At 40.0% G+C, this 27239-nt stretch overlaps 1 protein-coding gene across 1 annotated transcript in view; it reads left to right on the top strand.

Moving 5' to 3' along the window:
- GPR149 (G protein-coupled receptor 149) overlaps nt 1–22462 on the top strand; it is a 30311-nt gene extending 7849 nt beyond the window's left edge. Inside the window, exon 4 of the mRNA XM_067302217.1 lies at nt 21574–22462. Coding sequence (XP_067158318.1) covers nt 21574–22146 — 573 coding nt within the window. The 3' untranslated portion in view covers nt 22147–22462. The remainder of the gene's footprint in view (nt 1–21573) is intronic.
- The last annotated feature ends 4777 nt before the right edge of the window (nt 22463–27239 follow it).

Genomic DNA, 27239 nt, shown 5'->3' with positions numbered 1-27239 from the left:
TCATTCCTTTAATTGAAAAGCAAATGTTTACTCTCTTACAGTATGCACTGATGAACTACTGTGTCCATGGGCAAAAGTAGATGATGACTGAACCTGTTTTTGATCTACTAGTTCTTGTTACCTTCTTGAGGGTCATATATAGTTTAGTTAACAAGGTCAATATGTCACTAGGTTTATCATTAACTATGGCTCTCCTTGCAGTAGTTTCCAGACTTTCTTTGTTTTTAAGCAAGAATTCCTTCTCCCATCTCCAGCAGCTGCTGTTTCAGATTGCTAGACCTGTGACTTCCATTACAGCAGATACCGGCATCTTTTTGTGAAGCAGTTGGCAATGACTGCCTGCAGCTGGCTTTATTTGCCCTGGGGCTGTATATGTCACTTTTGGACAGACTTCTTCACTACTTCCATTACAAGGAATCCTAATTTGTCCTTTTCTGACATTTTCCAAATTATAATACACTGTGCACTTGCCAGGCATTAAGGCTTTTATGGTCTAAAAGTTCAAGGCTTCCGAGCTACAGATCTCATTGTTTCTGACATTCAACATGAGCTTCTGGAGTTTCACGGTGCTGACATTTGCTTTGCTGGTGAAAAAGGGCAGAATCTGAAACTCCTGCAGGTGTTGTGAAAAGAACTTTAATGCATTTCTTGGATGTATGTAGGGTGAAAGATCAATTTGGGCCAAACATTAAATAAGTTGAAAGCCACCCCTTTTATTCAGCTTGTCTGGAGATCCCTAGGTATCTAAGAAAAGTCGCTTTCTCCCCATCTTTCCCCGTAGTCGCCTTTGTTAAAAAAAGAATCTTTCCGTGTACCTCTGCTTAATTTGCCAATTAGGCTAACCAGTTGGGAAGAAGATAACAAATCTTACCAAGAAATGGGTGATTACCCTAATGGGATGCAAGTTCTTCACTTTCAGTAGTTTCAGACTATGAACGTTTGATCACAGAATTAAACATAGGTGTTCTTATTAGACTACTTCCAGCTTTCTGTTCAATAAGCAGAAATTGTAATTCCCTAAGCTGCTGTAAAATTGTAAGCTGCAAGTGGTGTGGTAAATGTGTCCTCACATGCTGAATTTCCACATAGCAAAGGGCATGGTTGCTTGGCATGAGAACGTACTAAGAAAAACAGAATCTCAGTTCCTCTATAGATAGTTGTCAAAAATGGACAGTGAGTTATCTTATAAAAATTAAAATGCATTTTTACTTGTATTAAAATTCTTTATCAGTTCTAGTTGACTACTGGGTGTGAAAGCTTTTTAAAATTAGAGCACAGTAAGTACCAGGAAATTTAGCAGAAGGTACTATAGTAGCAGGGGAGAAGATACACCTTACAGAGTGTTTTTTACCATGCTTGTTCCTCCCCAAACTACCTTGATCCCTCCCTTTCCCCACCTTCAGTCTTTCCCCTACACATCCCATAATAAGTCTTGTACAATCCCAAAATGCACTTCCCCTGCATCCCATAATGACTGCTGTACCCCTGCAGGCCGTAACCCCCCTTAGTCTGTAAGGTGATCTGGAGAGCCACTCTGTCTGACTTGCCTTGACGGGTTTCAGACCTGGAGAACGGGCTGATCGCTCTCCTCTGATAGCCCCGGGAGCAGCTGGGCTGGGAGCTGTTTCTCTGACTGGGTTATTGAGGTGCCTCCTCCTGTTGTCATTCTTCTGTGCTACTTTATGCTTGGGGAGATGAGCCTTTACTCACATAACCTAACAATTTGCCATTCTAGAGTAATCATGGAGAGCATTGCAGTAATCAAAGCTAGAGAATACCGTGGTGTTTGAGATTAGACTTTGGGAGAACAACAGCAAACTTCTGGCTAGGTATTATAAGAAATCAATGTGAGAGTTGCTGCTACTGAATGAGTAATATAATATGTATTGCTGGAGCAGGCAGGTGTCCCATTTGGAACCAAAACTGCTTTGTCAAGCACAGTAAAACACAGAACATTTTGGTCAGGGCCAAAAAGTTGAAATAATCTAATCCTGATCTCTGAACAACAGCTAGCCAGGCACCCAGATTTTCCACTGATGACAAATATTTCTTATCAGCAGGACAAATAAAACCTTTACAGTATTATGCTGTTGCTTCCATCAGTGCATCATCATTGATTTTATCAACAGATGAAGCACCAAGTAACTACCTCAGTCTTTGCCAGGTGCTGGCTATGGCATCTAACTATATTGTCCAGATCAGCAAAAATGGAGCTGGGTGTCATCAGCCTCATCAACTTTCTAAAAGCCTGTTCAGTCATGCCTTTTTATTAATCCTTCTCATAGACGTTTTGCAGGAGAAGAGAATGAAAAGGGAGTTGTAGTGTCCAAATAAAAGCAGTCTTGAAGGAGCATAGTTTTGTGAAAGAATAATTGCCCTAAGTTTTTCTGAGAAACCTCATAAGGAAAAGAAGCAACATACTGGAGAACGATTTACTCCAAAGATGCTGTATTCCACAAACAACCTAGAGCACACCCTGCTCAGGGGGACCAAGGGTGACTGACACATTTTATCCAGTTCAAGATCACCTACTACCTTCAGCACTTCAAATTCCACCCGTTACCTGGGCAGAGCCTGGCTTGAGGAAGCTGTTAACACAAGTGCCCCATGGCAAGAACACAGAGATCTGTGCGGAATGATCTTATTACCGTGTTAATACAGGGATAAACATGGGGAGAAAGGCAAGGCAAGGAGGATTTCTCCCACAAAAGAGAGCACATGCATACTCATTTTTTGTTTGAAGAATCCATCTGAAATACACAGCCATATTGCTGTATGTTCATTTATTTGAAAAAACAGTAGGATGATTTAAAGGCAAATTGTTCCAAAGTCTGCTCTCTGTAGACCCTGTTGTTTAGCACTGCCTATTTAAGGAAATGTAATTAGATGTATACTTCCTGCCACAAATTATTTTAAGGCCATCTCAAATTCTAGAGTTCATAACAGCGAGATTTTTACAATCCACTTCAGTCTCATTTTCAGAAAGACTTTGCTCTGAGGATTTTGTGGCCACATCTGTACACTTACTCCTGCTTTCCTATACAGCAGGCTGTAAACCAGCTCCAGTCTTGCAACTATATAGATGCATCAGTGGGCGACAGTGGAATGGATGAGGCTCGTCCCCAGTTGTCTCAACGTGTCCTTGAGTAGATTGTTTTGAAATTCTTATCTCATGCTTAATTTGACTTGAATCTCTGCTGAGATGACCTGAAACTGTTCCAACAGTGTATAAACCTAGTTTAAGGATGATCAAAGTCAGGCTTCATTCATGATTAGGAATCCTGTAAAAATGGCTTCAATGTAGAAGGAGAGTTTACAATGTCATATTAAGCACTGATTTATAGAATCGACATTGTTTAAATTTGTGTCTGTGTTAGTTTATTTATATTAAGCTAGTCAGTCAGTTATACTATTTTTATAGGTAGCCATAATGATCTGGAGATAGAAATACATTAATCTGGTAACATTAAAGTGATCATCTTACTCAAGAGATGCTGTGCGCTCTGAGTTTGATCTGCACACTGCTTCCTGGCAGGGTCGTAGAGCTGACACCATTCAACCTTTGCCTTACAAGTTGTGTTACCAGAGAACTAGTGCAGAGATCTTGTTAGTCTTGCTAGTTTTTTACCTCTACTTATTCAGGGCTGGGGTAAAAATGAAGAAAAGCGAGAAGGGCAAAAGAAGAACATGCAGGCACATGCATGAACGTGGTTTAGAGTGAAATAGCTGCATGTCCACTGTGCCGATGGCAACTTTCCAGAGCCACTTAAATAGTGCTTCTTTTTTTAGCTTCCTTTTTTGAAGATGCCCTAATTTGCTATTTATCATTATTTAATCTTTATTTATGTACCAGTCACTAATTTTATCATTCCAGTTCCTCAGCCAGTCTTGTGCTGTCAGCCAGTTCTAGTGACTATACAACTGCTGCTGTGCAAGCTTTTAACAGACCATGAAAAAAATGTTACTGCAAAAGAGCAGTGTGTGAAGCCATCTGTTTTCATTTCCAGAAACGATCCATACCTGCAGACTGTCTTTTCCCTTTTATTTAACAACAAAAAGGCTGATTATTTCACAATACATCTGTTATGACCTCTGCCTTTACTGACAGTATGTTAAAGTTCTCTGCGGTTTTTATAGGCTGCCATCAAAAAGAATTGCCTTACTCTCATGGAAATTACTTGGTGCCTTGCCTGCTCATAGACACTGCATCTCTCTCTGAGAATTGATCCTTGCATATTTGTACTTCTTGCAGGTCTTAGATGCAGTATTCTGGTCAGAGTCTAGTTCTGCTCTTTGAAAGAAATTAATTGAAGTTACATTAGGTCTTTATGTAATGGTTTGAGTTCCATGGCCAACTTCTCTACCTTTACAGCTTTGTGCTGCTGTCACTCTACTGATTCCTTTTTTGTTGGGACCATTTTTGCAGCATGCATCCTCCGTGTTGGTTTGTGTAAGGTACAGAAAGGCAGGTGAAATTACTGTTCTTTGAAAAAGCTGTAAAGAAATACACAGCCCAGAAAACACTACCATGTCTGAGTTGCATTCCAGAAACTCTTATCTTGCACGTGCAAAATATTAGCCTTTTGGCAATATGAGGTGATGTTCCTCTGAAAGAGTCCCAGTGAAAACAGGTAATTAGTGTTATATCTATTCTAATAGGTTTTTCAAACGTCAGCTCTTTATCTGCTACTTAGATACTGCTACTACGCCGTTTTCTGTGTGGAAAGAAAAAAACAGCAAGAAATGAAAGTGTCTGACAGAAAAGTGAGAAAAAGCACTTTCTTCCATTTCTTAGTTTTAGAGAATAATTTTGTAAATTCATCCTTGCTTTTATTAAAAGACATAATATGTTCCCTTTTTTTAAGTCAAGGCCATTGCCATTTTTTGCGGGGGAGCAGCTGGATGATGAACTTTGTGGTTTGCTTGACTTACTGGAATTTTACTCACATTACATCTAATCAAGAACATTGAAAATTTTCACATCTGTTAGTAGGATAGAGGTGTTTAGCATCCATTGACATTACTAGAGCTTTGCATCTAAATCTGTAAGGAGTTTTGGAAGTCTTGAGAGAATACCTCTTCTCAGAGGAATGAATCTTTACAAATAATGTTTGCAAGCAGTCATCTGTTTTTTTTATTTTTTTCTGTCCAAGTTTGTTTACACAAAGTTTGGGGGAAAACCTGTGCTCGGAGCTGCTGCTAGCTGCACTCTCCAGTCGCAGAACTGTAATAGCCTGCAACCAGCCTGAAGCTTGACAGGGCTCTGGGGACCAGCGGGTCCTTTGCCTGCCGGTTGCCTGTTTAGAGTGTGCTCCCAGAAACAGTTTTCACTTTGCCTTCTGTAAGGGGCCCAGCACTGAGGCCACAAAAAACTAGTAGTGATGTAATTTTTGTTGTTCCTTTTTTCTGTCGTATCAGCTGGCAGTCCACTGGGTGGAGCAGGAAGAAGATGTATAATGAGATGTACTGCAAGACTGAGCCTGAAGGCAGGCTTCTGTGTGAACTGCCTGGCAGAGCTTCAGTGCTCATTCTGAAGAAGAGCTGGAGCTGTGATGTGGTTGGGAGGAAGGGGAGCTGGGTCCTGGCAGAGCCCTTCTGCGCAATGTGAGAGCGCATATACTAAGAAGTGCTGGCAAGGCAAGGGAGGAAGCAGCCAATCTCTTAACCTGTTGCAGTAAATACATCCTTGAACTACTTTTATAAATGCTTTTTCCCCACTCTATCACAATTCTAAAGAAATGCAGCAATTTCCTTGGCTTGTGTTTGGCCTTTCTTCTAGTTTTCTTTTATTTCCATAGCCAGAGCCTGATACATTGCTTCGCTGTAGAAGTACTGCACTCGGAGTAAGTGGCAGCACCATTCACTTCAGCAGAGCAAAACCTAATGGCAGCTGACAGAGGACATGAGCATGTGGCTCTGTGTGACAGAGAAGCAAGTGGGAAATGTGACATGACATAATAAGTGTAAAGCACATTAAAGAGGACATATATTTCTGTAATACTGGTTTACCTTTTATGTGACTTTGAATTGACATGCTTCTCTGCATGTCAGTATATGAACAGGTGAAAAATGTCACCTCTTTCCTATTCCTGCCCCTCTCCTCAAGCTCCTTCCTACATTGCCGTGTCCATTTTTTCCCTGATCTTTCTTTCGCACTTTCCAGTAGATTTACTAAGCCCTTTGACCTAAGAGTTACACTTTTGCCTCTGTTTCAACTTGGGAAAAATGAGCACAAAAATAAGCTTTCATTAAGCTTGCTGTGCTGCAAAGCTAGCACGTGGCAATGGCTGTGCTGATAAAATGGGGACTGAGGTGGGAATACCGGATGTGGTGTTGTGTACTAAATCACAGTGTTTACAAGGCAAAAATATCCTCTTGGGCTGCATCCTCAGGGTAGGGACATAGCTGTGTTTTTCCCATTAACACTAATGGAAGTCAAGAGGCTGAACCACACACCACGCACGAGAATGTACCCCTCTATATTTCTGTCCTGCAAAGCCATCTTGCACATTTCCTCTCAGCTCAGCTGCTGTGCAGGAGGCGCTTGGAGCTGAGGGTTGTATGGGGTATCTCTCAGTTGCAAAGAAGTGTCAGTCCTTACATTTCGTGTTTTTTCTATTTCCCAACTTATGCGGTAGCTACTGGGCAGATTGCCCCAATGTGCATGCCACTTCCTAATGCCCCGAGAAACCTATGAGATGAAAGACTTGCTGAAATGTGTGAATTTTGTGGTATGGTTTCCATCTTGTTGGAAGATGGTTGAGCTGCTAGATAAGATCCAGTGAGAGACTTTCCATCTCCAGTGAAAATTAACTGAGCAGGGAGCTAGAACTGCTGGTCTCCTCTCAGTGTTATGTCAGAGACAGCTGGGAATCGTACCTACTGTTCCTAATATGTCCGAACCATTCAGTACACTGTGTTTCTAGAATTCAAATGTGAAAAATCTGTGTGTTTGGGTAAAAGTTTGTGAACCACCGTGACAAAAGATAATTAATTTCAGCTGAATGGAAATTGGCCAGTATTGAAGATTTTGTGGATCAAAATGTAAACCCTTCCAGTAACCCATGCAACTGACTCTTGATGACAGTGGCTTTTTCCCTGCTGGCTTAAACAGTTATCTGACTCACACAGTGAGATAAAGGCATACCAATTCTATAGTTAAGCACACAGTCCTTCAGTTACTGCAGGGATGGTCCTCAATTCCAGCCTCTCGACACATTGTGTGTCTTATACCTTTCAAGAATGAGAGTTACAGGCTGCCTGACCTCGTTCCGAATGCGTATCAGCAGGTAGAGGTGTGAAACTGAAATAGGGTTAAAGAGCCCAATACTCTCCAGTAAACTAACCTGTTACCTCAGATTGTAAACTTGGGAAGCATTTGGAAGTTTGAAGGTCAGAAAAAATTTGTGGATAGGTTATCTTTAGCAACTCAAACTTTATCAAAATGGAAAAAAAATCAAAACACATTTTACAGAAGTTTGTAAATAGTGAGGTTAGTAAACAGTGAGTCCGATTCAAAGTACCGAGATGCAGCTGTGGCAGCTTTTAGTCAGGTAAATACCCCATTATATTTAGCAGGGCTTTTTCACAGTCTGTCCAAAACTCCTTAAAAGAACTGCTGGTATTTATTATGTTTGATGCCAACAGCCCCTCGAGTACTTCCAGAGGAAAGTGACTTAAAACAGGACTGAATGTGTTTTAGTGTTCTTTGCTGAGAGTAGTGACAGCACGTGACAGCTGGCCTGCAGCGCTCGCTTGCCTGAAATGATTAAAGGGAACGCAACGGGTAAATAATCTCTCCCTGCATTACTTTCTTTTTTTCACTCTTTCAGCAACACGTGATACTTGCAGAAGGATGCCCATTTTAATTTGTATTTTGACAGCAGTATTGTTTTTCCTGTTATTTTCAGACCTTAACAAAGCAGTAAGAAAAATATTAAACACTTTGATTTAGCTTTTTGGAGAATAGGCTGCCAGAATACATATATGAGGCCTTTAGCTTTCTGCTGAAGCTATGTGCTATTTGGAAGAAGGTGCTACCTTGGAAAATAACTGTAGCTGATTGTCCCCTCACTGTCAGTTCTGAGAGTAAAGAGTACTTCCATCAAATTGATTTTTCTGGAAAAAAAGTGGCATGAAAGGAGAATGAAGCAGCCTTTTTTATTTAGTACCTATATAGGCTAGCTATAATTGAGAGGGAAAGAAAAAATGTACTTGTCATTTGCTAACTCTTTCTCAGCAGCATTGATGAAAGATATCTTTAACAACTTACACAATAGAGGTGTTTTTTCCTTTTCTAGAAAGATTGGGTGTAAATATATCATGAATTTTTTTGCCTCTAGTTAGGTGCCTTCAGGCAAAAGAAATCTGCCAGGCTTGCAATGTATTACAGGCTTACTGATGTTTTCCTTTGACTTGCTACATCATCTCCTGGCTGCCTCAAGCAAACCTTTTCAAGGGACTCTCTATTCAGAACCTTTTTATGTGCCTTGCAAAGAGAAAGAGGGGGAGGCTGTTTAAATGATTTCACATAGGAGGAGCAGCAGTGTATTTCTGTATGCTTGCGGTTTGAAGTTTTTTTAGCAGTGATACAGGACCCTTCTCACCCCAGGTTAGCTGTAAACACTCCAGTAAATGCCAGGTGCAGCACAGAAGCCAAAGCTATGAATGTACTTCAGGATTATAATTGCTTTCCCCCGGCTTATACTACTATATCTGTATATCTAGGCTTTACTGTGATGTTTTAGTCCAGTTTCTTCTTGCAAGTGCTGTTCGGTTGGTTGGAAAGTCAGTGTAGCATTTAACCACCATCTCCTAACTTTGCTCAAAGTAGGACAAAGTGATGCAAGCCTTAAGAGCCTGCTGACAGTCTGCTTGTGGTAAAGCTGCGATTGGCACTCTGTCGAATTGCACCAACAGCAGAAACACTGCGAAGAGAAACATTTGCCCAGGAGGGCAAGGCTGAATGTAGGCAAGATCCTATAGCATTTCCCTCATGTTGGCACACTAATGTGAGGAAACTAGCTTTTTATGGCTCCTGTTGTTTCTGTCTTGTTCAGATAAATAAATAAGAGCTTCCAAATCTGTTGCTTAAATAGGTTTTTATGAATGCTAGATACAAGCATGCATGCACACACACAAGTAGAGAAAAGAAATAAAATACCAGGCTGTGGGGAAATAATAAGGATGAATGCTTGAGCCTTGTAGAGCTGTACCACACTGTATGTCGCAGACTCTTACAGGAATCAATCCGGCAAAAAGCTGCCACCGACTGATACTGGTGTTCCTCTTATGAGAGAACAGGCAATGCTACAAACAAGATCGATATCACCCTGAGCAAGGCATCCGTGTACGTTGTGCCTAATGCCACTTAATGGAATAGGGGTTGCTAAAGCAGTGCAATTTAGAGACCTTCCAATACAGCCATTACATTCAAGGCAGAAATGGAGAATGTTTTTTACAGGCTTGTGTCATTTTTCAAACAAATTAGTCAATCAATTTTCCTCGTAAACAAAAGCACTGTTTCAGTTTAACTTTACAATTCCTCCTGCTTGACTGAAAACCTGCTAGTATTAGGCTTGCAAATGAAAAAGGTTTTAACCTTTTTTCCAAGAGTGGGTTCATCTGATGGCAGTACACACATAAAATAAAGTTCACCAAGTCTGGTGAAAATGGCAAGGCCTAATTTTGCAGCTGTTACAAAAATGGGAGTGAATGTCTGTGGGTCATCTCCCGTTCAAAGAGTGACCACTTCCTAGTAGCAAGGTGATGGAGAGAGCTGGGCCAGACTCCCCAGACTCAGATTTCTGTACCCACCACAGATTGCCCAATAGACCTCTTCTCTGTTCTGCAATACCAGCTTTCTACAGCCAGTTAATAAGGTAATTAGCCCTGTCAGTCAAAACCAAAAAAAGTCATTTTCAAAGGTTCGTGACTGGAAGGTTTTGGCAGGTGTGTATAACTATGCAAAAGCCAAGCTGCTGCCTGCAAAAGCCATGTTCTTTGAAGAGTGATATGTAGGTTGCAGAGTAACACCCTTCTGAAGCAGGAAATGACAGTTCTTTAGGCACTGCCGCTACTTCAGTTGTGCTTCTGTTGACAAAACCCTTATTAATCAGGACTGATCAATAGCGTGTAATGAAGATGTGGGGATGGAGCTATCTCTAAAGCTAGGAGCAAGGTGGTTGCCTCAGTGCAGCGTTAGCATCACTGTCATGCTTTTGAAACCTCAGCTAGCTTCTCCACTTGCCCCTCTGCTGTGTGGACATAGCTGTACACACAGACCATGACCTTAGCCATCAGTTAGATGATCAGTTGTTGCCCACTTTCACTGTGCTGCTTGAGGAAAATACACAAGATAAAAATACAAGAGCTGAAATTCATTTGCCCAGGTAGCCACGGTGTTGGTGTTTATTGACTTTAAGGTGCATGACTGCACAGTTTAAATATTCCTCTAATGTAGATTTTGCACACATCCCAAATGTTCCTTCATGCAAGTGATTAAAACTAACATTGAAATTTTAGTTCTGCACACTCTTTTTTACCTGAAAGTGCAAATGATTTATTGTGAATTATGATAACCCTCTCACACTCTGTTGTGAAATTAAATGCACAGAAGTACAAAAGGATCATTAAGTCAGTATTTGTTCTATAAATCTATCTAAAAATAAGAGACATACAAACTGTAACAGACACACCTGTTTTCCCAGTTATTTTTCAAAGATTATTGTAGGATGTGAGACAGGTGTCCGGAGGGAAAGAAAAAGTTTGGTGAAGGCCAGACTTATCAGCAAATCCTGCTAGGCAAGTCTGTTTCCATATTAAAGGGAAATATTTCTTGTAAAATCAGCTGTTCTATTTGTGAAGAAGACTAAATATGATAGATTTGAAACACAGAAATATTTACATAAAAATATAGATCATTTATAATAATTTTAGCATAAGTAGTGGTAAAGCATCTTGAGTTCTGTAGGACAGAGAAACTGGAGCTCATGGCAAATGACTCTTATGAAGTCCACTAATAAGGAAAGCCATGCACTCATCTGAATCATGAAGTCTTTTTATCTACTTTAGCTGAAGTGAAGGAAAGAAAATGTTTTTTCTTTTTCTCAGCATCCTGCCTTATCTTAATTTAAATCTTCACATAGACAAAATAGATCTAAATGTAAAGCTGGAAGAACACAGTCTCTTATTGTCATCAAAACATAGGTATGAGAATGAGATCTGTGGGTGAAAAGTTAAGAAGAATCAGTTCCAAATATGCTTATGGTTATGGGCATATGTCAAAAGTATCCTTAAACTCTCCTCGTACCTAAGATGACCACGAGCAGCTGGTGCACACTGTAGTAAGCCAAAGCTTCTTCCCATCTTTAACAGGTACGAGATGGCCTCCAGCAGATCTTAAAGCAAAGCACCTTCTCAGCTTCTGTCTGTGCTGCCCCCATACAGGGGCTCACTAAAAGCTACCATATGCATTATTTGCAGAATATTAAAGGTCTTTCTGTTGTATTCATTTACTTCGACCACAGACAACTGAGTACAAAAGTTCTGGTATGTAGATGCTAGTATTTTTATCTTGGATGCCTCTGTTGTTCCTTCTGTTATTAATTTGCTCCAAATAAAGATCTGTCCAAACTGGGCAGCCCAATGACAAGTATTAGTTTACAAGTCATTTGAGGTGAACTTGTCTATTCCTGTTATATCCTACTCTATATTTACTGCAGTCTGTATTTACTCTGTATTTACTGCAGTCAGCCTCTCAAAAGGCAAATCATTGCAGCAATTAATTTTACTTCAGCTAATTTTTATTTTTAGGGAAGTGGAAGACTAAGCCTCAGTCAGAAAACACAGAAAACACATTGTCTGCAAAAAGAAATGGTGGGATCCTTGCTGGAGACATTCTAAAAATAGAACTTTTGAGCCAGAGCCTGGATTCTACCAAAGTAATTAGGAATGAAAATTCATTAGGGCTTTGTTCAGATTAATGATATTTCTGTTTAGGAAAGCAGCATGGCCCAGTGGAAGTGGCATTGAACTGAGACACAGCAAAACTTGCCATGCTACTCTTGGCTCTACCACTGTGCTGTCTGGCAGTCTCAGGAGAATCATTTTCCATTCTGGGACCTCGCATCAAAGCACTCCCACCTTTTCCAGAGACAAGATACAAACTCTAGTATGATGTCCGCTTCCCTATAACACTTATGCTATCTTTCAGATTTGTAACACCTATCTTGTCCTTTTAGGGTCTGTACTTCGTGACATTTCAAAACTAGGAATCATGAGGGAGGGTCTACAGACTAACTTAGGCTTCTGGCCGTTGCCCAGACATAGATATGTGGAACCATTTGAGATGTCTCAGGTTGTCCCACCTGGCCTTCAGCTGCTGCTTCAGGAGGGGGTAGGTCTCCCATTAGTCCTGGTATTTATCTGAAAGTCTTTTGAGGATATCTCAGATCCTCTATGGCATCTCAGATTTCACTAATCAACCAGGTCTGGGTGACTAAATCAAACTTTAGATGTCTGTTTTAAGGACACAGCCTTCTCACAAAGGCAGTGGAGGGAAGCTCCTAATGTAGGCGCACTGGAGTGTCCTCCAAACAAATTTACTTCTCTCCCTTGACCGTGTAGGAAGTCCAGGCTCTTAGGCTTTTCCTTTCTCCTCCCAATCAACTTAGCATTCCCTTTCTTTCTCCATTGGCCTTCACAGTATTGCAGCAGCAACTTATTGTCTTTAAAATCAAACAGCTGTGAATTACTTGAGCCACCATTCAGGTCATGTGACTTGTTGAACAAACATCTTTTTTCTTTGGATTTCAACTGCTAACTAGTATTACCTAGCTAAGGATCTGCTTTTGGAGCAGAGTCAGCTTTGTTCTTAGAGATGAAGTATTCATTGATATCGATGTTTGGAGAATGGAGCTGTTCATGCTTTCCTTTCCCTGCTGTGTAATCAAATATAAACACTATCAAAAACAGTACTCAAAGTTGATTACAGTTTTACATTCCTAATTTCTCCAGAAGTGCCCAGCCCTGGAAATTGCCTGATCAACTCCAAACACTAAGGGGAAGCAGAGAGAATGCCATACGTCCTTGGGAGGCACTTAACAGCATGCAGAATAAGGCCCTGTTTTGGCAAGTGATGAAATTACAATGTCCTTCAAGTTTACTAGCTACTTAATACCCCTTTATTAATCTTTAACACAAGTATAACCATTTCTTGCGAACAAGATAGAAAAGGGTGTTTTGTTTTGGTTTCTACCAGTTTGCAAGGAGAAATACAGTGACAGATCCTATAAAGTTATCTTCTCCTTTCCTTTCCTTCCTCTTCAAAAAAGCCATGGAGGTAAAACCCTTATTTTGTATTAAGGCAAGACTGCAGAGTTTTTAAGTTACAAAATGCCTTCGCTAGGATTACTTAAAGACCATAAGTCAGATGGCTCTTGATGGACCCTTTCACACTGCTCTGCCAGGGCACATTGGCTAGGTGCCCTTGGACTTGGTTGTGCTCTCTGCGCAGGCTGAGGCCTTCCCTACATGATAATATCCTCCGCTGGTGAATCAGGCTCAAATTCTGCTCAGATAGCCAAAATTGGACTAAAGAGGCTGGTCTTAAACCACAAGGATTATGATGAACATTCGCCTCATAGCAATAACAACTATTTTCTGTCTTCCGTGTAATCTGGGAGATGAGTGAATAATGAAAGGATTTGCAGTATCAATTATGCAAAGATTTCTCTGTTCAAATGCAACAGCACTCCTAAAGGAATGAGTACATTTGTGATTACTTCATTGTAATTTTTTTGTCTTTGCTTGTTAAAAACTTAATGTGCTGGTACATGTAGTTCTCCAGTGAAAACTGTGCCCTAGATTCTAGCAGACAGAATAGCCTACAGCTATCTCAGACAGGAACTGTATGGAGGAACTGCCCTGTGATACGACATGATGGAAATGAATGAACACTCTTCACGAAAAGTAAAACTAGGCAAGGGCAGGACCAGCTCCTGTTGGCAGGGAACTCATGGCTGGCATCACTGCATTAGAGATCCTGCAGCATTCCCGAGTGCTGAAATCCACATGGATATATATTAAGCAACTTTGAAAATTATTAACTTGCTGTTTCTCTGATGCAAAGCTGCAAAAAACAGACCTCCAGAGGGATGTGCAATACATGTTGCTAAGGTTGTTCTTAAGGAGAATAGCTCAGATTTAATGTTGTTCTACAGCTTTTATAAAACCCTTCAAATATTCTTCTGGATTCAATTTAAAGTTGACCTGAACATAAAGGTGGTTATTTTGGCTTACAAAATATTTTGCCATGTTTTTTTTTTTTTAATTGGAACATTCGAGCTTTTTTTTTTTTCCTCAACTATCAAAATAATTGGATTTCCTGTGGCACAGAAATAAGTCCGTCCCAATCCTTCCCCTCCCCAGTCAGTCCTACCAGAAATTTAACAATGAATTGTAATAAGATAAATATTTTTATATACATATATGTGTGTGTACAATGAAACATAATAATACTTTTAAATAACATATTCATGTGTGCACGCAAAGAAAAAAGAACAGGCTTGATTTTAAATTTACTGTGTTTGAACAGATATGTGCCTGATCCCTCCTTCACCTCTCGTAGGTGTTGAGCGTGATTGATGTCTCAGAAAGACAAGTCTTTACTTCATAGGATCAGAATCACTCATAGCAAGACTTCCTTGCCCTGTGTAGTTACTGAGAACCTCAAACAAGTGTGGGAGACATCAGAGTTAGAAAGCATGTACTTAACAGTGCCATATCTCTGTGATAATCCAAAAAATCACAGTGTAACTAATTCTGATAAACACAAAACTAAGGTTGTGGAAAGCTTTCTAAATTTTATTTCAGAAATAATGATGACTATATGTGTGTATCTGATATGCTGCTAAACTGCTGAGATACAAAAGCTGCAAAATGGCACTTTGATTTAAAAGATAAGGTTTATTTGTTTCACAAAGCTCTTCACCTTTTTGCTTGTGCATAATTCCCACATGCATTCAGGTGATAAGATGGCATCAAAACATTGTCTTTCTGAAGACGATTCCAGGAGCCAGTAGCTGTGAGCTTTCTGTACCTTCTTAAAAACATCTTCGTAATAATGCTTTTAAAAGAGAAAATGTAGCATAGGTAGTGTGGGAGGAGTTAATATGTGTATTTCTTTCAGAAACTACAGGTTTTCTTTTAAATAAGAGAATACAAAGAGGAGGGGGGGAAGCATGTGGAGAGGCCAATGAAGCAGTACCCTTTCAAAAAACATTTTGGGCTGAAGTAAAAAAATGAATCACAACCCTGCTACAGTTGTGGATGCTAAAATAATGCAGGGATGAGACACAAGAACCTGAATGGATAAATTGAAGGCCACTGTTTAGCATTACTCAGATTGCTTCCTGTTCCTGTTTTAGAATGAAATTACATTACAAGACTTAGAGAGCTGACCTGTAAGTAATGATGGGAATGGAAGATAAAATCCTTCTTTGCAGGATATACCAGTATAGTCTGGTTTGCTAGGTAGATTCTTGTTCATTCCCATGAATGTATCATAAGGTAATGGGGTGTTAATGGCCATTTAAAAAGCAAAAATGAATATTTAATGAGGTTATCAAGATCAAGATAAAGGTCACAGTCTATTCGCATTCACACTAATTCCTGAGAATTACTGAGAGTAATTCCACTGGTGATCAAATTTGCCTGGCTGTACATAAAACCAGAAATCCATTCTTCCGTCATTTGGAGTAACAGTGTTTTTATTCATAGCATTTTTCTCCTGGGCCATTTGACTCTTGACCGAAGGTTGCAAAACAAGCAAGATGCAGGTAACAACTCTGAATCCATGAGATGGATTCCACCTAGTTCCTGTTGTTCAGTGTGCTTGGCATTGCGATCAAGCTGAGGGGCCAGATCTTATTCACACAGCTGAGAACTGAGGAGATGACTGCTGGCCCCTTAGGGGCACAGGCGCCTAGTCCTTTCTGGTACTGTGGCCCAAAGAGGCATCGACATTGTCTGTGGCTGCAGTGGCTCCGCTCCCGTGGGGACCATGGAAGTCTGCCTGGGGTTTTGACGCTTCGGGCCAGCCCTGTTAGTGCTAGTTCACCTCAACACTTAGCGGTGAATTTAGCTCGGTGGCTCAAATCTCTGCTCTGGGTTTATTTCTCTCTTCCCCCATCATGTAATTCCAGATTTTGATTTAATTTTTAATAAACTCAGTTTAGTCTATAATTTAGTAGGTTTTATAGCATTATGTAAATGCTGCTCATTTTTCTTTAGTAGTTAGTCTGATTTTTTTTTAACTTCCTAATATTTTGCATTGATGGTGAACAGATTTGTTACGTACACATTTACTCTGTCAAAACTTGGAGGCAATAGTCTACTTTCCTTGCTACTCAGTTAGTTATTACACCGAATGGGTTTAAGCTGTGATTTGAAAGCTGCTACCTAAGAGGGCAGTAGTTACTAGGTAGTTCCTGTTTGCAGTCATGAATACTTGGCATTATGATGCATGGATTGCAAAGACAAAAATGGATTCTCTTACTTGTAGAAACAGATGAAGGTGTCTGTAAATGAACAATATTTCTACTGGAATTTTTCTGCCAAAAAATTGTATGGTTCGTTGACTTCCTAGTTAGTGACTAGGAAGTGACAAGGAAGACTTGGTTTGTCCATTTTACTTCTAAAGATGAATGTTGATTTCTCAACAGAAAACAGACTTTACAGAAAGAGCCATTAAATCTGTTGTCACTGCAAAATTTCTTACTGTGGCTACTCCAGGACTGGAGTACTCACTCCAGTGAGTGAGAGTTATTCATTCTCACTCCAGGTACCTCAGAGATACCCTTCATCCTATTGACATACAATCTGAAATCTGTTTTATTAAGTAGAATCTAACTTTGCACTGAAGTAATGTTTTTATTTAACTTATTTTTTCATATTATTTCAATTTCTTTCTGTAAAATCGTACTGGTGTTTCAGACTGTTCTTCAGACTCTGAGCATGATTAACTACCAGAAATGCAGATGCTCTACCTGACCCTGCAAAAGACTTACAATGTTGACTGAAGAAGCTGTACAGGAGGCTAAAAACAGAACTATAGGACTTGTATCCAGTGATATCATAGTGTCCAATATAAACACTAGTCTAAATGTGTGTTACTAAAGTTATTAGGTATCCAGGCTCAATCTATTGCAATATCCACGATACTCGCCTTGTGCTTCCACCGGCCCTGCTTAGAACCACTAGGCTTTGCCCACTGTGTCTTACCCGAGCTAAGTCTGCTGCTCCATCCTGTGGTGGAGAGGCCAGCAGTGGGAAGCAAGCTGAATGGGAATCCTTGAGCTGATGGTGTTTCCCTTCCTCCTCCATGGTTTGCTTGAGTGGAGCAGAGCTGTGGCATAATGTGCTCAGTAAAGAGGAGGAAGCAGATCTTGGGAAGAATCTGGGCTTAAGTAAGGGATCTGTACTCAGCCAATCGGAGTGAAAAGGGCATCCCAGCACTGTTTTGTTCTGCAGTTTCCCTATGAACAGTTTTGGTCTTTCCGGTGATATCAGGTTGGGTGGGCTAACAGAAGGCTAGTGAGAGCGAGAGGCTGCTTCTGCCTAGGTCCCTATCCTTCCCCTTCACCTGTAAGGTCTGATCATCTTACCAGACTGAAGGGTGCTGTGGTTGCAATAACTGTTCTGCTTTTCGTAAGAATTTCATTTAATATCAGTGTGACCTACCCATTAGTGCATTTATAAGGAGAATTGGCCAGTGAAGAAGTTAATCACTTTAAGCAGGACTTACGCAGAATTCAGGTGTCCATATTACAATGAATCCCTCTCCAAAACAAAGCAGAGTTTCTGCAAGAATTCCCTTGCAGTTACCAGAACTGTCTCCTGTGAGAAACACCACGGCCATCACACACCCAAGCCCAGCTGAGCTCTAGATGCTGGTTTTCCTCTGAGTTCCCTAAATCCAGGCAGGGATGACAATTAGTAGAAATGTCTAGACTGTGTATAATGCATGTTGAACAGGAGTGAGAGTACCTACAAAATGCAGATGGGGATATTTCTTTTAATGTACTCCTAACATGGGAGGGCTGGTAGCCACTTTCTGTTTAGTAGCTGTGTGGTTCTGGCAGTGTGTGGGAAGTGAGAAACATGCTTTTAAATCTACAGGTTTAGATAATAAAAGCTGTGCCTCTCTGAAACTGAATTCTGTGGTGTAGAGGGAATACGCAAGAGGGAACATGATGTTGTAGCCAACAGGACAGTCATGTGGGAAGGCAGGAGCCTGGGTGTCTGGCTTACTGCAATACTGGATCTACATTTTAGCCAATATTTAGTGTGAAATACAGTATTTTGAAACAGGAAATTGAACTCAGACTTTCTTTGGATGTGAGCACTCCAAGCCTTCAGGAGCAATAAACAGACCTTTTTCCAGCACAGCCTAGCAGCCTTAGGAAGCACCTGGGATGGGGGAAAAGTGGACTAGAGCTTCCTCAAGATGAGAAAATGGTTACTCCCACATGTCTCCTTTTCTGGAGGAGTGCTCCTAATTACTGATTTCTACAGAAGATTTAGGTGCCAGCACCTAGCTGTGCAATAAAAAAACAAAAGTGAGCCCTACTCATTGCTCTGAAACTGAGGCTGCTGGTATTTACCCTTAAGAGAGCTTCACTTAAGGGAACTGTTGTACCTGACATGGCTCTGACCTCTACCGTGGGAATCAGGAACTAGCAGTAAGCTGCTGTAATCTAACATTGAGGTATCTAAGACCTCTGCTGGTTTGGTGACACAGCACAGTTGCTGCCTCTGCAAGTCTCTACTGGAAGGACCTGAGGACCACTTTTCTCTGACAAACCTTTTGAGGAGACTAATATGACTTACATTTCTTTCCAACAAGAGAAGCCAACTCCTAGCAATTTTCAGGCAAATTCCTTTATTCAAGGACCACATTAAGTCACAGCCTATCAAGACTCTTCTACACAATAAGACCTAGTTTCCTTTTCATGCTCTTTAGTGAAGGTGAGGTACTGACTCATTTGATTAGCTGTGTGGTTGTAAAGTTCTGCCTTACTCTGTAAAAGTCTCATCACAAGATCTTCCTTTGATAATGAGCAAATAATTGCACTTCCCAGCTGCCTAAGAACAATTTCACATTTCAAATTAATATACTAAACCTTTCTGTTTCTACTCACCTTCTCAGTTTTACTGGAAAGGAAATATTAAACAGAACTGGCCAAAATGGGATCCTTTCAATGCCTAAAGTAATGCTAGCTCACCTCCACGCTGCCAGTTATTAGACCTCCTCTTTCTGTCACTCTTCCTGTTCTTCCTCTGTTTGCACAAGACAAATTAATAGTCCAGGAGGAGGATATTGGAGGTTCTGCTTCAGCAGATGAGTGGAGGGTGTCCTCCGGTAACACACATGGGCAAGACTGGTTCTTTTGGAAGCTGGGGGTTTCTGCGCTTTGTCTGTTGGTTGCAGGTAGATTAATCACAACTCTCAAAATGAAGAGGAATATCCTGCTCTCCTAGACAGTTGTCTCCATCCCTCATTTTAGCCCTCCCTTGCATTGGGCAGGAAGAAATGTGAGTGCTATCCAAACTCTTCAAATCCCTCAAATTCACACATCCTGATAAATCGTCTGTCTTTCTTCATCTGGTTACTCTACCCATATCACATTTTGTCATTTTTTTCACCTCACTTATTGATTGCTATAATATTGTTTCTTATTCCCTAATCTTCCAGAAAGTTAGATTGTACTAAGCTGGGGAGAGTGATGGGGGGGGGCGGAATGACATTTCGGCTGGTGAGTTGCCCTTCTAGACAGCAGCAGCAGGAGGTGGGGAAGCCAGCGGTGAAGTAAGTCAGCACCTAAGCTGAAGAGGGAACTGCAGCACAATAGGAGTAAGCTGGCACATCACATCATAATGTAATCTGGAGATACTTGAGGCAGACTTAAAAGACCATCAGTGGTCCTGAGAAAGCAGCATAGCAACAGCAACACAGAAGTCTCTACCGGATGATTCACCTTGCTATTTGACAACTTTTCATTATCCTCAGTGCACACTTCTCTCTAGTGTCTGTGTGGGTGCAGAGCTGGATTCTGCAGCTTTTCTTAATTTCAGTAGTCTTCTCTGATGTACATTTACCTCTAAACTAGTCTAGTCCTTCCTTGTGAACTGGCCTGTCCCAGAGTCAGCACTTCCACTGCCTGTCAAGGAGTTTGCCTTGGGCAGAGCTGCCGTTCATTTTAATAGTGTTTTTAGTGAATGAGCACCAGTTCTCAAATGCTAATCCCTGCCCTTCTCAGTGAGCAGCCAAAGCCCAACTGTAGCAAAGCTGATGAGGATGGAGCAATAGAAGAGCCCTGCAGTGAAAGTCTCCAGAACTGGAGTACTGTGTTTCTTTGCTCTAGGTATCTACTTCTGCCATCGCTTTTGTTTTGTCCAACACAAGTCATTGAATGGATGTCCTCCGCAGGTAAAAATGTGAGCCTTTATAGCTTGAGATAAGGAGTCAGGAGCTATCCTGCAGCATTACGGAAGGGAACATGTAACGACTTACTACAGATTTAGCCACCACTGTCTTTGTAGTAGCAAACTATTTCTTCCGTTCTCCACACAGGCACTCACAGTGATTTCTTTGTGTAATGTCTTTATTTATTTACAGCGTTTGGAACAATTTCTTTGCAGCTGCTAAAAATTCGTAGTTTGAGCATGACCTTCAGTACAGCACAGCTCTAACTGAATTTTCTTTTCCTACCTTCAAATTTGTGAACATTTCTCTACTGATAAATTGTTTTGTTCCATAAAAAGTCCCATATGGGCTTCTAGAACCACTGTGAAATACAGAGTGGGAGTAGGATTCTAGATGGTTCCTGTAGCCATCAGGATAGTAGCATTGTAAATCTTTGCTATGGATTTCCAACTGATATCATTTAACAAGCATATTTTTCACCACAAAATAAAGATACAAAAGAGTTTCACAGATAATAGCTAACAAATTGTTTTGGAAAGTTTAGCTGGGTATCTAAGCCATCGAACTTTAGGCACCTAATTTAGTTAAGATTAATTAAGACAGACTGCCCAAGGGAGACAGATGCTGTCAGACTAGGGTCCTGTTTTCACCTGTGCTCTGGTATGATTTCTCGCCTTTTGCTATCTATATGAGAAGCCTTGGGAGACCAGTATCCTGATCTAAATTAAGCGAAGTGAAAACACTTTCAGAGGAGCCAGCTCATAGCAGCTATCTCATTGTAGACTGGCTGCAATGAAATTTTAAGACTGCAGACATATTATAATGAAGTGTCTGTGTCCATAAGCTATAGCTGAGTCACAGTTGCTTGGGACTTTGCTTTTTATCATACAGTTTTCATTGCAAAACACATCTTTCTACCCTTTAGAACATCATAATGTTAATTTAAATACCAGTTTTCTAAAATATTCCAAAGAAAAGTCTACAACAGTAAAATCAGCTAACAAACTAAGCATAATTGGCTTGTTTATCATGAATTCCAGCTTCAAAAATTAACATTAGATAATGGTCATTCTTTTTCTTTCCAGCGCTCAGGTGGTGCCTTAGCTATTCCTTTGTGTGCATTTCAAGGAACTGTATCTCTTCAGGCTCCCACAGGAAAAACCCTCTCTTTATCTACATATGAGGTAAGCACTGAGGGGCAAAAAATAACACCCACGTCCAAGAAAATTGAAGTATATCGATCTAAGAGTGTTGGTCACGAGCCAAACCCAGAGGAGCCTCCTAATACGTTTGCTGACACAAGTGTTAAAATTCATTTAGAGGTTCTTGAAATTTGTGACAATGAAGAGGCCCTGGATACTGTGTCAATCATCAGTAATATCAGCCAGTCCTCCACACAGGTAAGGTCTCCGTCCTTACGTTATTCACGGAAAGAAAACAGGTTTGTTTCATGTGATTTAGGGGAAACTGCCTCCTACTCACTCTTCATACCATCAAACAATCCTGACAGCGATATTAACATATCAATTCCAGACACTGTCGAAGCTCATCGGCAAAATAGTAAAAAGCAACATATGGAAAGAGATGGTTATCAGGAAGAAATACAAATGTTGAATAAAGCATACAGAAAATGTGAAGAAGATGGCAAGAACAATTAAAAGACATTTAATCTAGACTGATTTAACTGATTTAACTGATTTGACAGACACTGCTCCTCTTGACTCAAGTTGTCCTAGAAAATACAATGACAACTGTTTTTTCCTAATATATAAATTACTTTTGTGTGGGTCCACTATTAAATAGATCAAAACTTTTAATTGCATATAGATGGGAAAACAGAAATACTTAAGTGCTTTACAGCTTTGCATAGTGAATTTCAAGTTATTTATATATCTATTTATTTGAGGAACACTCATGTCTAAAAAGAATTATAAATAAAGTCTTAGAAAACTGCTTTGGTTGCTTGTTGGCACTGGGTGGCCTGTCCATGGGAACCTGCGGAAAATAAGGGAAAAACTCCACCCAAGTGAAGTTTTAACAGTTTTGACTGACTGTTGCAATTCTTCTCTTACTGCTGTGCAAGACTTGAAACATTTATCTGCAAAAATGTAGCAAAGCTTAAGATTAACTCATTTATTTGACTAAGCAAAGGATTAAAAGACAACTAAGTGATTTAGGTTTATACTGTTCTATATGTGATTGATATGTAACACCTATGTAACTGGCCACTGTTAGATCTTTGAATACGGATGGCTGAAATGTAAGCATGCACGTTCTGTAAATACGTCATCATGAAACTTAACAGTGTTCTCATGGCTTGACGTTTCTTTGGTCAAGCGTGTAAAATGTTGGTTAATTTTATGCCAGTGACTCTAAAGAGTACTCTTTTTTGCCTCCATGATGTCTTACCAAGTTAAGAGGTTTCCCAACCTTACAGAATATTTGCACTCAATCCAAGTAAAGGTAACATTTGAAATGTCTGGAAGAGCTAGAACATCAAAACTAATTTGAATAATTTTTCATGTTTAAAGATTCTCAGACAAGAGGCATCCCTAAGCAAGAAATAGTGATTTGCAATGTGGTCTTCCTCTTCAAGGCCCATTTGAAACTAGTACTTTCCACAGCACAGCCGTGGGAATGGGCCTAGCTTGCAGACTGCTGCAGAAGTCCCAGTGGCTCACAGCAAGGACACTAGCATTGTTCCTGCCTTATATCTTTCATCAATAAACCTCTCATCACTCTTCTTTGGACAGACCCTCACGCTTTAGAGCTGAGATAGTCAGGAGCCTGTGGTTACAACTGATTTGTGACTTCTAGGAGGGGGGGAGGGAGCTCTTCACAGTGGCCCATCTTAGAGATCTAACTTAGATGTCAACCTCCAGAGAGTGAGGCAGAGAGGTTCCTGCCCTGAATCACCCTCAGGAGCAGCCTGTCTCTCTACTGACTTATAGGAAGCCTAAAACTAAGCGTAAAACCAACCTAAAACTAGTGAATGCCCTATTTTGTGTCAAATTCAGATAAGAAGTGGCCAAAACAGTCAATAGAGACCTCAAATCTTACATGAAATATGTTGCAAATGTTTGAAATACTAATGTGTTTTGACTGAGAGCTCCTCTTCTGAGGTTTTGTCTTTCATTTCAGTTAAACGGAGGTAAATAGAGTCCCAAGACTTTCAGCTGTTTGACTAAAAGTCACACTACTTTTTAACGGATAGGTTTAATTTTCAGTGGTATGTGTGACGACATAATCATTTATGTGTCTGCAGTCATCCTGTTTTCCACTCAGTAGAAACAGGCAAGGGAAAATAAGCCAAGCCCTGTTAAGGATTCCTGTATGTATTACAAACAAAGCAAAGGGGCCAACCGCTGCTGCACCTCTGCAGTTGACATTCAGTATGAAGGCATGACAACAAGCTGCCGCCTTGCCTTCTCCCTTCAGCAGCCTGTATTGGGCATGACGTCACTGAGTCGCTGGCGTTACGGTGACGGCGATGTGGATGTGAAGAGAATCAGGGTCAAAGGCTGCAGGTTGCTGTGGCAGAGACGGATCACGGCAAATTGTGCTTTTCACGTGCTACCTTTGCAAGCTGAAAACAAGGGTACTTTTAAGATTCCCTCAAGGCTCTTAGCACCACTAAGATGCTATGTTATATTTCAAGTTTAACAGGAAACTACAGTAGAAGGACTGAGTAATCCATGCTAAGTCTATAGAATAAGTCTATATCTGTATGTACAAAGCAGAGAGGCATTGTGCTCTCTCTGAAGATAGTGTTTCTTTGCCTTCTATAGAAGGAACACAAAAAGTTGATTTATAGCAACAGACACACTTCATCACAGCATCATGGCTTTAAAATTTTGTCAGGTGCTTCTTTTTCTTCCTGAGAAGTGATGGGGACTATGCTGACAAGAAGATTAATTGCTGATGTGCTAATCTCAGATGGGTATATTTAGAAAGGGTTAAAATTTGGAGGTATTAAAATTCTGCATAGATGTGACCCTGAGCTTGACCTAATCATAGAATATTGTCCTGCTGCTGTAATAAAAATTACATTTTCTTTAATGAATCTGTAAATTTGCTAATGTACAAATGTCTGATTATTTTATGTTTTGCTCTAAAATGACTCACATAATTAAACATTTTAAAATGTCTGAAAACCCAAATCGTAATTATTCAGTAGATACCAGTTCCTTGCACAAAGCACCAGAAAACTAGCTGCATACTCTCATAGTTTATGTATTCATGTACACTATTATGGTGTCCTCATTTATCATTTCTGGAAATATAATTGAACTTTTTTTAAAAACAACTCTTTTACAATAATTTGTCAGGAAAACATTTTTCTTCCTCTTCTGTTGTTTTTCTCCTGTCTGACCTTTTTATGTATTTCAGAGACAGCTTGACATTTGAGGGCAAAGTGTTTGTCAGTGACCATTTGAAGGTGACTTGAAAGAGAGCTCCTCTCTGTTCAGGCACCACAGGGATTGAACGAAAAAAAATCCCTTGGAAAATATGACCTGAATCTGCACCAGGCCTTCTCCTGCTGTTAGGACTTGGACTACTGAATAATGCAAAGGATACAAAATAAGCAACTGGGAAATGATTTTTGAGATGATCTTTGGTAAACAGTATATCCAGTGGGTCAAAGTTTCCTTTTGGTGGCACTCATGTATACTGAGAATAACGTTGCATTAACAGAGTTACCAGAAAAATAAATGTTATAAGCAGGGCCAGGCCCAAGAGTCACAGATGCCTCGAAGGACTATGCTTCTTGAAATAACAGATGTAGCCAAGTACTGAAATGTAATCTTCCTATAATAATCTTGATAGAAAATACATCTTGCAACATCATATTATTTTAAAATGCAGTGATTTCATACAAAATAATAATTAAATGTTACTTGTGCATTATTTTACCTTTATAGATTTGGGGTTGATGCATAGATTCTGGAACATGATTTCATTTCCTGGTATGTATCACTATAATGATTTAAAAAATTAGTGTTTTAAGTATTATGTTTCTCTGTCATAATGTGTTTTATAGATTTAGATAATTGTCTCAGGGCAGAATAAAATCTGCTTTTCTAGACTTGAGCTACAGCTACTATATGTATTACAATTCCCATATATGTACGCTCCTGTATGTTGTATATTCCTGTGTGTTTTATAAAACAATCTAATAAGATACTCAGTCCTTACACAAATAATCTTTACTCACAGAGAAAGTCCTATTGACTGCAGCACTGTTATTTTGCAATAGCAAGATTCACTCAGGGGGTTGAGAGCCTTTAACATTGGATCCTCTTCCGTTGTGTCATCTCATTCTCAGTGTTTACCTGTCAGTAGTTTCTTATTTCTTCATTAAGAGTTTGACTTCATTAGGAATCTCACTTCAGAATGCCGGAAGGAAGACACTATCTTTTGTCCTTTTTGAGAACATGCTGCTACATAGGTAAACCATTGTGTACAGATTCATTACTTTACATCATGAAAATGAGCTACTGAAGTGGATGAAAATGAATGTGAACAGTGGTTAAAAGTTAGAAAGGCCCAGTAATTTTCAAGATTATTTCAAGAAATACATCATGTCATGCATATTAGAAAAAGATCTTTACATGAGTAGATGCACATTTACTATCTTTTCGGCATCTAAATCTACAAATCTACTACAAATACCTGCATTTTAAGAGTTTTCTTTCCATGCAGATGGAAGCTTTCCTTATGCACTTAAATCTCATTTACTTCAAGCATGTGCACTTCCTGAGCATCCAAATGAAGTATCATGTTGAGATACTGGATCAAACAGAATAAATCTGTTGAAGTTACCTCAGAGATTTCCCTGCAAAGTGAGGAGGAAATCTGTTAAATAGGATCTTCTCTTCTCAATTTGCTTATAAATTATTTGTAATGGCTTCTTAAACTACATATTCTATGTTTTGGTTATAATGCAACTGGATTCTATTACTTTGGTGTCCTAATCTCTTAGCACTACATCCATTTTGAAACAAAGCGAATCCTTGTAACCTCACTCTCCTCCCACATAATGAATTCAGAATTGTGAAGAGAAAGATATCTCGAGTGTTAGTGGTATTAATGGAGGAATAACTAAATACTAGCATGGTGTATGTCCTAGCATCAGATTTATCCTCTCTGTATGGCCTTTGTGTGGAACAGGCTGCCCAGAGAGGTGGTGGAGTCTCCTTCTCTAGAGATACTCAAAACCCGCCTGGACGCGATCCTGTGCAACGTGCTCTAGGTGACCCTGCTTGGGCAGGGGGGTTGGACTAGATGATCTCCAGAGGTCCCTTCCAACCTCAACCATTCTGTGATTCTGTGATTCTGTGGGTCTTTATGATAGTGTCTGCAGTTTGCTGCTTATATTATGAACAGTAAAATGAGACTGCAGAAATTACTTGTTCTTCCAGATTTTTTAAGGGTTGTCAGTAGCTCCCAGGGTACAAGTGAATCCTGCCATCTATTCCAGCCTCCTTTATAGGTTTATCATTGCAGGAGTTTTTGGCACCAATGCCTGAGAACAACTTACCTAACAATGTCTTTATAAACTAGGTAAATAGCTGCATATCAGTGAGCTTATTTTATTTACCTTCTGAAACTACAGTTACGTATTTTTCCTAGTAAAATCAGGGTTTTCTGAGAGATTTTACTTCAAAGTCAAGATCCTGTCATTCCTAAATTCAGGGTTACCCAAGCACATTTTTCTTGAATAATGATGAATAGGTGCAGCAAACAAAAC

This window comes from Apteryx mantelli, chromosome 9 (assembly GCF_036417845.1).
Source record: "Apteryx mantelli isolate bAptMan1 chromosome 9, bAptMan1.hap1, whole genome shotgun sequence".
Lineage (NCBI taxonomy): Eukaryota > Metazoa > Chordata > Aves > Apterygiformes > Apterygidae > Apteryx > Apteryx mantelli.
Note: the sequence above shows the minus strand (reverse complement) of the source record. Positions and strands in the feature narration are given on the sequence as shown.